The sequence below is a fragment of the Argopecten irradians genome, chromosome 7, assembly GCF_041381155.1.
Source record: "Argopecten irradians isolate NY chromosome 7, Ai_NY, whole genome shotgun sequence".
Classification (NCBI taxonomy): domain Eukaryota; kingdom Metazoa; phylum Mollusca; class Bivalvia; order Pectinida; family Pectinidae; genus Argopecten; species Argopecten irradians.
Genome location: NC_091140.1, coordinates 14,213,284 through 14,229,008, shown reverse-complemented (window position 1 = coordinate 14,229,008; position 15,725 = coordinate 14,213,284). Strand labels below are relative to the sequence as shown.

Sequence of the window (15,725 nt, the reverse complement as noted above, 5' to 3'; positions counted from 1 at the left end):
CCTATACATTCTCAAGTAATTATTTGGAAACAAAGATTTGACAAAACAATCAATTTGAAGTAATGATGATCTTTTTAGTTGACCTTTGAACTCCAAATTCAATCCCAATTTGTGTTACCTCATATGCAACTATTGTATGAAATTTCCACAAAATCCATCACTTTGTTCTCAATTAAGTTATCATCAGGAAACCAACATCCGGACAGGCAGATGGATATATAGACAGACAAACAGACAGACAGAGACTAACACTATTTTGTATTTGCATATTGCAGAGTCATCGGCCCTTGCTGCTAGGTATTGATTGTGATGTCGTACTTTTTGGAGAAAGCAATGTAAATTGTGGCCAAAAAATAATGACGTCACAATGAATATTTACCCGCAAGGGAGCTAACTCTGTAATATGCAAAGTCCGAATCTGTGTTTCACAGAGGACTTATAAAAAACTGAAGAAAAACAGGTTTATTGTTGTTGACAACTATTTATTGCATCCAATGTCAATAAGGACTATTCCTGGACCAGACTCTCTCCTCAAACACTTACACATTACACAATCAACTCTATTTATTCAGCACAAACAAATACAGCTTAAGTTTTAAAATTTCACAGTTCAGCTGTACATTAGCTTTAAGAAGAGTATTCTATTTGTAATGTTTTAATTGTCTTAATTGGCAATTCTAAAAATTTTGACATTGTAAAAATGTTATGACTTCTCTCCTTAGAACCATTTTAATTGCCAAAATTATTGAGTCTTTTTCCCCTTCAACAATAAATTACTTTTTCTCATTACAGGTGTATGTTTAAAATAACCCTATAGTCATAAATTACACCAAAATATCAACATCTGCCTAACACACACCTCATATACATGTATAAGCAGCTATCAAACATTCTTCATTTCTGTCACACAAAAAACTGGATATGGCAACTATAATTACAATATTATACATGATTATAGGTGATAACAATCTATATATACCAACAGAAATTACTATCACCCTTATACAAACTGACCAATGGTCACTTTGCAGCCATAAAAATAACACAAAATATCATTCACTGTTTCCTGCTAGGTTAGTAAAATTTACACATTATTTTAGACATAAATATGAACGTCAAAACAAAATATGATGTTACATTATCAGTGGTTAACCCTTTTACACATGCAGCTCTAGATGATTTCACAAAACTCAGATTTCAGTTTTCTTTTAACATGAAGAGTTGTCTGTCCTTAGAGTAGGTACTGATCTTTAGCTCATTACTTTGTGAGACAACGAGATATATCATATCACTATATATTGTGAGAAAACTGCATATTCATCTTTTTCATGAAAACAGTTTGTTTGTCTCCAATAAGCATAATTATTTTTAACAATTAATACCTATTCACAAGGGCAGATAACTCTACATACATTCTTATCTATCAGAGTTACTTCCCTTCATATAACTCGGTCAATGACACGTGTACATGTAGTTTGCCAGATAATGAGCCCTTAGTATCAAAAGCATGAAGTGATGTATCAACATCACAAACAGTGGGAAAAATATAAAATAATTGGAAAATATAGCTGAAGCTAATTATCAAATAAATCAAAATGAAAACCCATGTATCAAAATATCAGATTAAGAAATATTGAAAACTGTATCACTACAATTACTGGTAATTAACTTGATTTGATCACAATTATATATTAAAAGAAGAGAATGGTTTTGTCTGTTACATATTTTACCAAAATCAGCAGTTTCCAGGCAAGTATATAATATTGGGTGAACCTTATTTAAAATGTAAAAAGTTTCCAACTCGTTTGGCTCAAAGTAGGAAGCATGATGGGAATTTTAGTAGGATAAAAACGGTATTTACAACCTACTGCTGCAGAGGGCTAGAATTACTGAGGTTGACAAGTCGCAGGTTCATAAGGGAAGGGGATGAGGTTTTAGCTAGGCAAGGAACTCGATATAAAACATGGTTAACATAAATACCACATTGTACAGATATTTTTCAGTTACAAAAACATTTTGCATAAAATCTGAACCACTACTTGGCATTTTTATTGTTTCCATTTATAACCCCAATCAACGTTCTGGTTGTCATCACAAATAATAAATTTGACTAAAATGGTTTTTAGAAAAATATTTCTACAAAAGAAATGAAATCCCTGAAATCAGACAACTATATTTCACTTCCGAATAATGATATAAGGCACACTAAAATGTATTTCCCTTAAATGAAATAAAATTGGCCATCTTCGACAATTTGTATAGCATTCATTTGTAGGTTTTGACTACTGGTAAAATCTTGTGGAGATCGATCTATCATGAGTATTATTTGACATTACATCAAATTCAGGATGCCTTTGTTGTAAAAAAAAAAATAACTGCAATGAAATATCTAGGCAACAAATGTTGCCATGGTTACAACAAAAACAAGAGAAGGGGAGGTAACTTGGTTAGTTGTATTGGCACAATTATATTGCAAAAAAGAACATCAACAACTTCACATATACGACACACAGGTGATGGCCTCTATAAAAGTATAAACAACCTTATCAAAATATCAGCAATCTGAGTATGAACAAAAGTAATATCTGTAAGCAAAGCATTGAACAAGGGGTGTCACCTTATATAGGGGAAACTGTTTTCAAATATCAAATTGTCTGTCGAAATTTATAACAGAATTCAGAAGACTTCCGATGAAAAATAATTCCTACAAAAATAATTTCAATTGATAATTAGTTCAGTGCAGGCTTCTTCTCAATGAAGGAATATAACAGAATGTCGAATCAAAACTTCCTGATAAAAACGTAAGCTTTTCAATACTCTTAATTTTCAAATTTTTGCATATTACAGAGTTGTCTTTCTTTGTGGATGGGTAACGATTGCGATGTCATTATTACGTGGAAGAAACTTTTCTCTGAAAAATGTGACGTTGTGATTGCAAACACATAATTAATACCTATCCACAAGGGTAGATAACTCACAATATACAAATACAGAATAGTAAGGATGTTCTAAATGTCAAGGAATTTCTATCAAAATGCTTCAAGGAAAAAGTTACAAGTAGTTAGAATAACAGTTTAAAATAATGTAAAAAATATATAAAATATCAACATTTCTAAGATCTACATTATCATTTAAAAAAAAACCTGTTGCTGTAGTTTTTAAACAATTGTTCTATGAATAAAATCAATTTGAAAACAAATATCAGATACATCTTCTTACAAAACAATTGTAATATCCATTCTTTTTTTTAAAAAACCCATCATTTGCTGTAGTTTAATATGATCGTTCTATAAAGCTGAAGCGTCGGGTTTTCATAATGGGGAAAATTGTCATATACTGGATATGATACACATATGTACATGATACATACATCATGTAACATATTTCATTGTGAGCACAATTCAATAGATATCTGATATTATTCAACTCACTCCAACCAACCTTACATCGTAATAAATACATTGATTACATTGTATTATACATCAACACTATGGTGTCATACAGCCGCGGCATACAGTTTATAAATATATATATATATGGATACAAAATGGAATTTGGTGAAGCCAGTGAACCTTTGACATTGTAATAAGGCTAACTTCACAAAAGGAACAAAATTATCACTTGAGAAAGAGAGTAATCTCCCCTGATACACAAAAATTGATATTAGATATACACCACAAACAATCATATCATTTCCAAAAACAACACCATCTTCAGGTACAAAACAGGAGCTAGGCAATCACTTAAAGCAAAACATTTGTACAAATTCTTTGGAAGACATACAAAATATATTCATTCTAAAGCTAAAGCATATGAAACAATCACAAACTTGACAAACATTTAAAATAACCTTTATTCATGTTAAAAACAACCTTTAATAGTTTCACTTCACAAAACTTATTATTCTACGTCACTTTGCTCTGACATCTTGCATCAAATTCTACAACACTAACTTTATCCCGTAAATCTAAACAAACTATTGTCTAACAAGTGTAAACATTAATTGAGATGGAAAATTCTAATAGAACATTTGATTGATATTTATCAATATGGCAATATTAGGCAATAACCGTGCATGGAAGTTAAGTGTCGCTCTGGCACCAGGAATGAAAAAACCTCTCATGTCAGAGGTCAAGGTCAATAACAAGCACAGTCATTTTATAATACACTATCTGGGGGTCAACTTCAAAGGATAAGGTTATCAATGAATGCAAAAGCAAGCACAGAAATCTTATAATGCACTAGCAAATTACACCATACACAGTTTATAATACCACTCCATGATATGATTTTGGAATAAAAAAAAAATCAGTAACGATTTATATACATTTACGTGATTATTTGAATGGGTACATGATGATATAACGATGTAAAGCTGATGACTTAACAATACTGTTGGGTTACACACATATTAAAATAGTGTCCTGCTTTTTACATCTCCCTCACTATGCAATTTATTTCTTTGACAAAGGTTAGGGTTTAAAAAAATCTTTGCTTTTTGATCAGAAGATCAGAATTATCTTCTGTCCCAGAAATATACTAATAATATCAGTGGTATAATTATATATTTAACAGAACTTTCCTTAATGGACACTGATGAGTAACTATACCAATTCACCCCTGAAATTTCATAATGGACTGGCCTAGTCTTTGATTTAGAAGAGTCTAAACTTGTCTTCAAGGGTGAATAAGTTAATAGATTTACAAAATAATAGAATACATTCTAGCTTTTTAGTATAAAAGTATTGGGTGTGTTGGACATGGACAAACATAAAACAAAAGAAAAAGACATGTTTCAGCATACACACACACTAACAGCATGAGCAGATTCAACAAATCAAACAGGACTATGAAATAAATAAAGTCACATGATCACAGCTTTGGAACATTTTCGAGTATTAGTTTTTGTCACACCTCTGTTCGATCCTCTTCGGCCATCTTTTGTTTCTCCGAGAGAAATAAAACACTGGTGGTGCCGTCTCGCGACACCACAGTGAGAGTATTGGTTGGGGTGGGGGGTGGCGAGGAGTGTTTGTGGCGTCGCCGGATAAACACGATGAGAAGAATGACACAAATTAACAGTAGAAGACAAATACCAACTAGAATATACATGATGGAGTTTGTATTTTGTCCGTTCTCCGATACCTCGTAAGACCCCAGGGCACTATCCCCCTGGGGTAGTTCACTAAATACTATCTGTACCATGTTTGTGCCCTGTTCTGGGCTCTCTGTCCGCTTAACACGACCTACAACTTCATGAGCAGAAATGGAATGATATGTAGCACTTCGCTTTTGTATGGAATTTCCCCTGGATCCCATGGAAAAGACAGCGTGGAGGAACCACATTCTTCCAGGATCAACCTGTTACAGAAAATTACAAATAAAATAAGATGCACATCAACCAGACACAGAAACTTAACTTAAGTATAACAAATGTGTATACATTTATGAAAACTATCAAATACATTCTTGCATGTAAAAGTTTAAAGAGAAAATTAAGGGGGGGGGGGGGGGAATCCCACAAATTCAAATGTCCATAGCAATGAACTTATCAATTATAATGTACAATTGCAATGAACTTATCAATTATAATGAACATTGATTTAAAGATGCTCCACTACCGACAGAGCATAAATGACATTCATCACTTGAACAATAATTGGTGTTTAATCATGTATATATATGTCTAATTAACACAAAAAGTAATATAAGATAATCTATTTTGCCTTCGGTCCATGCGCAATTAGTACTTCTTTCCATATAGGTTATAGTGCCAGGATGTAATTAGTCTGGATGCAATTAATTATTTGTTGTAATTTTAACTTGAAGTAAAAAATTAGAAGCTCAAATTTTTCAATGGTGGTAATGGTGTAAAGTAAGTAACTTTTGTAACTGAAGAAAAATACTAAATATTCTGCTCCTGTTTTTTAAAGTGAAAAAATACCATTCGTCAGCGGTGAAGCATCTTTAAGGTGTTTGTGACCAGATGAAAAGATTAATTGTAAAATATTTGGATGAGATATCAACCTGAAGGAAATAAGGTGAGATATGGGTAAGTCTCTAGCCATGATAAAAGACGAACCTGAAATAGAGGCTTAGTGTCGACTGAGAAGCCGTCTGCCCCGGGCTGGAGAAGAAGATCCTTGGCAGTTGGATCATCCCGTGCCATCCTCGCCCTGAATGGAATGCCATCGAAGCTTTCATCCACCGTATGTGGATCCCTGAGGTCCTGCAGGGTCAAGGTCATTTCAAGGTTAATTGGTTTACAAAACTTACCAACAAATTTTCCCATGTATTGAAATAAGAATGGAAAAGGAAGAAAGCAATAAAGGAATGAAACGTGAGGAAGGATTTACCTCTGTAGATTAATAGGTTATGTAAACTTACCAGAATTTTGAACCTGTGTTCTAGGTTGTCGGCCTCCCCCATACAACCGTACTCTCCCTTGGTAGGGGCATACTTCGGAATGTAACCATCCTTACCAGAGCAAACAAAAATCTTTTCCACGCCAAGGTCAAATTCAGACCCCAAAGTCTGTACAGGGTCAACATCTAATCGGCCATATATCATATCTCCTGGTAATAAAAACACAATAATATCAAAATCATTTGTCATATCCGCTCTATAAACGTATAACAATCCAAATTTTTTTTATTATAAAAGTGATTCCCAAATCACTGTCAAGGACAAATGCAATGTTGAGAAATTAATGGATTGTAACAATTAAAATTAAGCCTTTTATTTCTCAACGATGAGGAAAGTATTGATTATATAGCCAGAGCTGCCATTTAGGCAAAAATCTGAATTGCCTATCAGACAAAAGCCAGAGCTGCCATTTAGGCAGTAGCCAGAGCTGCCATTTAGGCTGAAGCTATTATCAGATCTCCAATATTAAAACTAATCAGGTAAATACTGAAAAAAGGATTATATGCATTAAATTGATAGTAGATTGATAATCATGAATGAAACTGCCACAATTAATTTAATATTAAACCAAAATAAATGATAATATCAATAACTTATTTTACATTTGGTCTTTCAGAAATCTGGCACATGATATTTTAAGTGTGAAATTTTCATGTAGATTTAAAACAATAAAATAAACCTTTGTTTTTTCATGATGAGGCACATTTGGGTAATGATCTAAATAGTGAATGTCTTGTACCTGGAGAGAAGGTGGTGCTCGACTTATCGCCCAGTGTCGGTGTATCGGGGGACATTAAATTGATAGTAGATTGATAATCATGAATGAAAACTGCCAAGAAATCACAGTGATCTTATTTGTGTATCGAAGAGTGCGGAAGTTGGAAGTTGGTGTTGAGTGAGTATTGTGAAGGAACAGGATCACTGGTCTGCTGAAATCTGATTGGGAGGTCAAAGGTGATAGGGTCAGTGGGGTTACAGACTGGGGGGATAGTGTAAGGTTGTGTGATGGCAGCCGTGCAGGGAATCAGAGCCACGTGGTAAAGTCCGGAGTAATCCTTCACCTGTAATCAAACGCCAACGAAACAGTGCAAGTGTGAACACAGAAAATCTCGGGTGCATTCAAATCTATAGCATATATTATCTTACAACATTCAACATCTTTTTTAAATCTTATGTAAACAATTCAGATACATGGTTTACATATCCTTTTATTAACTTTAATCTCTTTCAAAATCTAAAGCAACATTATTTTCTAAAATTAATAAAAATAATGTCTTGATCATACTTCAACTTCATGTATCCATGTACAAACTCAATGGTTTATTTTTTTTTTTTTAGTGACAAATGCAAGACAGTGATGATAAGCAGAAAAACTCAAAAAGATTACACACAGCAAAATGATGACAGTTATTCCACTCTAGAAAGACTAATATAAATAAGGTGTATTGTATATTTTGGTGAAAAAAACTTACAGCAAAATCAGACTCAAACTGCCACAATTGGTCAGGCTGATCAAAGGTCGGGTCACTACGCACCAAGGTTAAGGTGAAGGTCATATCTGGATGATCTGGGGAGGTAACCATGGATACTACACCAGTACCTACAAATGGAAATTTTGAAGAAAAGAAAATTAAATTGAAATATTTGCTGATTACTTTCCATTTTTGACAGATTGGCATGTTTGTACCATTTATCTGTGTTACCATTAATCTAACTTACCTGAGTTGCTGGGGATAAACTGGCCCCTAAAGTTGGGTGAGGTCCTTAGTGTCACCAGCAGGCGCTTATCGTCCTGGATACGTAGACTGGTGGGGTACAAGGACCCTGGAAATATTTATAAAATATTTTACTTTTAATTTCTTCAGTAGAGGCCATACATAGGGTCATAGGTTATAACCTTCAAAGTCAGAGATCATCAACATCAGAATAAAAGGTCATAATCTTCAGGCCAATGGTAACAGCTCTACAAAAAGTTTCTCACTTCCAATTTTCATAAACCCTTTACATTTATTAGTTACATGCAGCAGTCATCTTGTATCTTTGCATTTCAAATTAATTTGGGAAGGAAATCATAGAATCAGCAAAAAATTATAAGATCCAGTGGTCAATGACTACTCAATGACCTTGATTATCTTAGACCTCACCTCCAAATTTAGACTTGGGTGCTGTGCTGATTCCATTTTGCCACAAGATGGCTGTATCATAGACAAAGCTAAGTTCTAGGTCCGTCTGCATGTTGACCGCTGTCCATCCCCCAGCCTCAGCGTGGAATATGTACGACACATACAAAGGAACTAACATGGTCACTCGGGACTGCTTCAAGTCAATGGGCTGCAGAGACACCAAGAACGTTTTTACTATTGGTTGCTATGATAAGGTTGAGATATATGTATGTAAAGAAGTAAATTACTGAATAGTCATTGATATACAAGTGAGGAGATATCATAAGCTTTATGAAAGCACTAAAACTGGTGTTATATTAGGTATAACTACAGATATTGTGCATTAAGCACAAAGTTCTAGCACAAATAGTGCTAAGTTACAACCCATTATTAAACATTGCATGCAATCAGACATATATATATATTAAAAAAGATTAAATTGAAAGGTATCTCCAAAATGTGTTCTTCACAACTTTATCATTAAGCAGATAAACTCTCACCTGTCCGTCTGTAGAGATTTCCCCACCACACACAGACACCAACTCTGACATATCGAAGTAGCCATCAAACTCCCACAGACACGACTCCAGGTCCAGGTTCCTGTAAATCAACATTTGTATGTCTCAATTTTAAATTTCAAGAAAGACTAATTAACACATATATTTTGTCTTCATAATCAAGAATTACCAAATTTTGCCACAAAATATCAACTTTTTTTTTTTTACGGTAATATGTGTTTGTTACAAATTAACAATTGACTGGACTTGAGATAATGTTTGATCTTTATTTTGACCCTGCAGTTCAACATTTTGACTTTTACAATATTGATCTGTAATGGTCCTGAGTTAACATTCACATCTTACACTTACCTATAGAACCTGAGTGTAGAATCTCCTCGCAGAGTCGAGCTGAATTGGTATGGTTCAAGTCCTAAAGACTTACGGTTCCTTGTACTATTGGAAACAAAGCCGAATCCAGAGGTCACTTGGAGGTCATTGATGTCCAGAAGGTTGGAGCACTTGTGTTGGGCCACACGCAGGGCATTGTGGGTAAGTATGAACTCAAAGTTTGAGAGCTGGTGTGTCGACAACACAGGAAGTAGTCCATCATGGTGGGGAATAGTTATGGTAACACGCACCATGTTTGGGTGGACGGGGTCATTGGCACCTATCAAACAAAACAGTAAAACAAGGATTAATTTCTCGCACTGAGCCAAAAATGAAGACAAAGGATTTAATATTTTAGTAAATTATCCTTTTGCTCTGAAGCAAAAAAAAAAAATCATAAATTTTTTTTTTTTAAAGAGAGCTTTCAGTTTCTTTCTTTTCAATAAACTCTGTTTTGAAAATTTAAAAAAAAATCATTTGCCTCAAAACTTTTTGTCACGACTAAGAATTTTAAATTACATTGAATTTTTTTGTTTACCTAGATAGCGAAGCCGAGTGCTGAATGGCTCTGACCCAATAGAGGCTGGATCCCTGGGTGGACAAAGTCCCTCATCAGTACTTATAGTGACAGCAAGGCTTTCTATCTCCCGTCCTGGATCACCATCAAAATTCACAGCTCGGGCCAGGCACTGTACTTTACTTCCTTGAAACAATAAAGGAAATTCTGAGACATTGCAACAACAGCTCCATACAAAACTCATAATTGTTTATTTTTATCTCATTATTCTGTATTTGCATATTACAGAGTTATCTGCCCTTTCAAAAATGAAAATAGGTACTGATCGTCACATCCTATTTTACCGAGCATAACATCATATTTTCGAAAAAAAAGTCATAATGTTTGCTTACAAAATAGTGATGGCACTATTGATACCTCCCTGTAAGTTAGATAACTCTGTAATGTGCAAAGACATTGGGTTTAAAATGCCATCTGGAAAATATTTTAGTTATTTGCTACAAGGTATCTCACTCTCAACTAATTTTGACTGACCTCTGTTGAAATATATGCTGTCAAGAGATATCCCCCTTGTTGAGGCAAAGAATGTTGATGCCTCCAGTTCACGAAGAGGTTTAGTTACACCATCTGAGTCAGTAGGGGGAGCCACTCTCCAATTGAACTTGGTTAGGGTGTCATTGATTTCCTGAGTCTGACAAAGTGGTCCAGTTGTGGCAAAATCTGGATGCTTTGGGTTACATGGCTACAGGTAAACAGAATTTACAGGTAATTTTTGGCATTATACAACACAAATTATTTTGTAATTTTTAACAGAAACATGTGTCTGTTTCTCAAAATATATAAACATTTGATGCCTAATTTTGTTGACTTTTTCAGTAATATGAGTTTTTCTTTACATCAGCTTGTAACTTGTAAGTTACAGATTTAGTGAGTTTAAACTCAAGTTAAAATTTCCGTACTCAGTAAAAAAGCAAATTGTCTCTATCGCAGTATATAATGTTATTGTTTAAGCATCAGAGCGAAATTTAGCTGATTTCATGGAAATTCCTACAGAAACCAGACGTGTATTTGCTATACTCACCGTGATACAGATAACGAGGTAGCCATGTACAGGGTCGTCAGGGTTACCGAGGGGTCATTATACTTACTGTTATACAGATAACTGGGTAGCCATGTACAGGGTCGTCAGGGTTACCGAGAGGGTCATTATACTTACTGTTATACAGATAACTTGGTAGCAATGTACAGAGTTGTCAGGGTTACCAAGGGGGTCATTATACTTACCGTTATACAGATAACTGGGTAGCCATGTCCAGAGTTGTCAGGGTTACCGAGGGGTCATTATACTTACTGTTATACAGATAACTTAGTAGCCATGTACAGAGTTGTCAGGGTTACCAAAGTCATTATACTTACTGTTATACAGATAACTGGGTAGCCATGTACAGGGTCGTCAGGGTTACTGAGGGGGTCATCGTAACCAAAGTCATTATACTTACTGTTATACAGATAACTGGGTAGCCATGTACAGGGTCGTCAGGGTTACTGAGGGGGTCATCGTAATCCCTTAGTGATACTACTATGGGGAGGGTGGGAAACACCACATCCATGATCTTCTTGTTCTCCTCGATAAAAACCATGGCTTTGGCATTCCTCTGTAAAAATAATGGCCATTTAACATCATTGATGTTGCAATAAAATTCACACCAAAATTTTTAGTTTATTTCATAGCAGAAATCTCTTGGACATTTAAAATCAGTTATTTGTTACCCATTCTTCTGAATGTTGAATGGTAAGAAATGAATGTCTCCTTGTCTTCCTCCTCCATACTAAATCTAGACATGACAGGACTGACCTGATAAGAATTACATGATAGACAGATGATAGGCATGAATACCATCGTAGGTATTCATATGGCTTTGGTTAATTTCATGTCTTGTTTCCCTTATCAATATCTTGAGGGTTGTCTCCCTTGACATGTTGATTACTGACCCTGACTTCGGCCACCATGATGTGATTTGGACGGAGATGTACGGTAAAAACTTCACGATTTTCCTTCATGTCATCAAACAGGACCTCAACCTGGACTTCCAAACGTGACACACCTTCTTCAAACACGAGCACTGTCAACATATAATTATCAATGATAATTGCAAAAGTGAATGTCAACATTCAACGAGGCCAGCTTGAGTTTTTCGATGCAGGCATGAATTGGAGACCTAAGCGGAAACCTTTGTTAAGCCTGCACAAAAGTTCTAATACCCTTTCTTTCAATAAACTAAGATAACCTAAGAGAGACAATTATTTTAATTACTTATAAACCTTTCTATAGGAGTTTAGAACAAACCTCTGGAGAAGCCGTTGAAGTCCTGGCCAGCCCTTGCCGATCCATCCTTGGTGAACACTCTGACCTCTGACCTCTCTGAGAGGTCACCTGACCTGACGACTGGAATAGTTAGTCTGGATATGTCCTCTCTGAAGATCGGTTCATTGACTACAAACTGGTCATCAGAAAATCTGATCACTGGCTCTACAAAATAAAAGAAAAGAATGAGAGAATTTAGGTACAAAATCACAATATTTTTACAAATCAAGTTTCTATTGGCACAAATATAACTCTTTATCTATATATTCAAGTAAACTGAAGACTTGATCACTTTTTCCCCAATATGACAGTTTCAACTTTAATTTGATAATTTTATTTATTGACTGGGTTATAAGGATTCAAAATAGCATAATAATGTTTAAATCAAGATATTGAACTATAAAAAGGAAAGAGTTATAACTGACCCATTGCATCAATCATATATATTGTAAAATCTTGAAATGATTCAAATTCCTGTGTTAAATGGGACTAATTCATGTTCCATGGGATACCCACTAATATTTGTGCGGGACTAGTATCTCTAATGGTGATTGGAATGTCACTCTTTGTATTATCCATGCTGAAATGACGTTTCCACAAGATATCATCTTTTAACGTCTTTCCATCACCAATAGAAATAATAGTCCCGCACAAACATTATCAGGTATCACATGGTACGTGAATTAGTCCCATTTATGGTAATTCTATTGGATAAATGGAATCTCTTAAAATGTATGACTTAATTTAAATCATTAAATACATATATTGATAGTGACGTTATAACTTACTGTCGCCAGCGTCATTGATCTTAATAACAGTGTCGTTTTGGAGACCAATGTTAGCGCCACCTGCTGTGTTACTGTTAGGACTACCGAGGACTAATCGGAACTCTTCTGTCACCTCACAAATGTATCATCATCTACGATATCGACCACACACGGCTTCTCTCTCTCACCTGTGATTTACATGTAACAACATCAGTAGTGTCAAATAAATGTTTGTGTCAAAATGGTGTTACTTTTTCCACTAAATGCAGCATTAACCAATTAAAAGTTTATAGACTAATAAAACATGGATAAATATCCTGTAACTATAATCCAAAATTGGTGAATTTATAGTTTTTTTAGAAACAGATCTAAAAACTTTAAAGTCAAATATTGACACAATACAGCTGCCCCTGGAAAAGAAACTCCTTAATTTTGCTTTTCAGATCAATTGATGCAGACGAGAGAAATAATATATTCTTAGATAATACGGAACCTTCCTCGACTTTTTTAATGCTTTTTACATATAATTCTAAGTTACAGAATTTCTTAACTTGAGGACTATTGATGAAACTGTATGCCAGTCCATCTTCTAACCATTTTAAAAGTAATGTCCGCTAACTTCCCTGTCTATTACCTGCTCTAAAGATGACCAATGATGCGTCTGTGTTTGGCCGCTCTATAAAGTCCAGACTGACCTCTGCTGACCCTTGTCGTGTGTAACAGCGAACACTTGACCCGTGACTGATGTCGCCATGGCGAACAATGGTGGCAGTGACTCTCCTGCCCTCCTCACTGCCGAAGTACTGCACCTCCTTAAACTGCATGGAGGGACCTTTAACACAGACATAGCTACATCACATTTTGACAAGATAATTGTTTCACTGATCGGTACACAAGAAATGCAATGTGCATATTACTCAGGGTTCGAGGGCAAACATGCACATGAAATTTGAGACAGATCCCTTCAGTACTTTCTAAGAAATAGTGGTAACAAGCTTCAATTATCAAAATCCAAGATGGCGTCCTGTCGGCCATCTTGTTCATCGATGGGTCTGAAAATGCAATATGCACAACTAGACCCCTAGGGGAACCTGCACATGCAATTTGATACAGATCCCCTTGAGTTCTTTTCTGACAATTAGTGGTAACAAGCTTTAACTATCAAAATCCAAGATGGCGGCCTGTCGGCCATCTTGTTAATCAAATCGTCCCAAAATGCAATATGCACAACTAGACCCCTAGGGATATCTGCACATGCAATTTGAGACAGATCCCTTCAGTACTTTCTGAGAAATAGCTGTAACAAAGTTCAATTGTCAAAATCCAAGATGGCGGCCTGTCGGCCATCTTGTTCATCGATCAGTCCCAAAATGCAATATGCACAACTAGGCCCCTAGGGGAACCTGCACATGCAATTTTGAGACAGATCCCTTCAGTACTTTCTGAGAAATAGCGGTAACAAACTTCAATTGTCAAAATCCAAGATGGCTGCCTGTTGGCCATCTTGTTAACCGATTGGTCCCAAAAATTGCAATATGCACAACTAGGCCCCTAGGGGAACTTACATGTGAAATTTTGAGAAAGATCCCTTCAGTACATTCTGAGAAATAGCGGTAACAAACTTTAACTATCAAAATCCAAGATGGCTGCCTGGCGGCCATTTTGTTGACCGATTGGTCCCAAAATACAATATGCACAACTAGAGCCCTAGGGGAACCTGCATATGAAATTTGAGAAACATCCCTTCAGTGTCACTTCTGAAAAATAGTGGTAACATCGACTTTGTTAGTCGGACGGAAGGACGGACAGGAACAGACGGACGGAAGGACGGACGGACGGAAGGGACGGACGACGGACCACGGACAAAAGCGATTTGAAAATAGCACCACCATCTGTTGATGGTGGGACTAAAAATTTAAAGATATAATAATCAATTTATCTTCCATGTAACCTGTACAAAACCAGCTTTGTCTAAATCCAGACTCCTGCCGTATTCTGGGATGAAGATATGGGATTTTCATTTTTATCTATAATAATTAATAACATACATTAATCCATAAATCCCGTGTATAATGTACCATTGACTGGCCCTGGTGCCATTCAGGTAAGACAAGATTACACAGTAGTAATGAAAACCTGTATAAACAGAAACTGTCTATAATGATCAGGTCTATACCCTGGTTCTGCAAGGACATATAATTTAGACAAGAGGCCCGATGGGCCATTATCAGCGGTCACCTGTGTTAGAATATATAATCTGAAAAACAATTATGAATACAAATTAACAAGACATACACAATCCTCCCAATGCTGGGCCTTGCGAGGCTTGGATCAGTGCTTTATAAAATTTGCACCTTATTAGACCTTTGATGTATATTTGCTCTCCATTCATTCCTGTGAACTAGCTTAGAGTATTTTTGAATTTTTATTATCTTTGGCGACCCCTGTTTGCTCCTGCCCCTCTGGTCACCCAGGGGGCGGGTCCATAGAGGACCAGGATATGGAATGTTAAAAATGATATATCTTAGCTTAATATAATTCTAAAACGCAAGATTTCCACAACTAATTTCCTACGAAAAATTGGGCAAATAGAACGCTCAC

At 35.6% G+C, this 15,725-nt stretch overlaps 1 protein-coding gene across 1 annotated transcript in view; it reads right to left on the bottom strand.

Annotated features, from left to right (window-relative positions):
* Positions 1 to 461: 461 nt before the first annotated feature.
* LOC138327621 (extracellular matrix protein 3-like) overlaps positions 462 to 15,725 on the bottom strand; it is a 103,303-nt gene continuing 88,039 nt past the window's right edge. The window contains 17 exon segments of the mRNA XM_069273875.1: positions 462 to 5,361; positions 6,083 to 6,229; positions 6,388 to 6,575; positions 7,166 to 7,487; positions 7,899 to 8,026; positions 8,146 to 8,250; positions 8,571 to 8,757; positions 9,089 to 9,188; positions 9,458 to 9,755; positions 10,014 to 10,178; positions 10,527 to 10,734; positions 11,492 to 11,647; positions 11,985 to 12,115; positions 12,340 to 12,522; positions 13,146 to 13,260; positions 13,263 to 13,312; positions 13,759 to 13,956. Of these exon segments, the coding sequence (XP_069129976.1) occupies positions 4,909 to 5,361; positions 6,083 to 6,229; positions 6,388 to 6,575; positions 7,166 to 7,487; positions 7,899 to 8,026; positions 8,146 to 8,250; positions 8,571 to 8,757; positions 9,089 to 9,188; positions 9,458 to 9,755; positions 10,014 to 10,178; positions 10,527 to 10,734; positions 11,492 to 11,647; positions 11,985 to 12,115; positions 12,340 to 12,522; positions 13,146 to 13,260; positions 13,263 to 13,312; positions 13,759 to 13,956 (3,134 nt within the window). The 3' untranslated portion in view covers positions 462 to 4,908.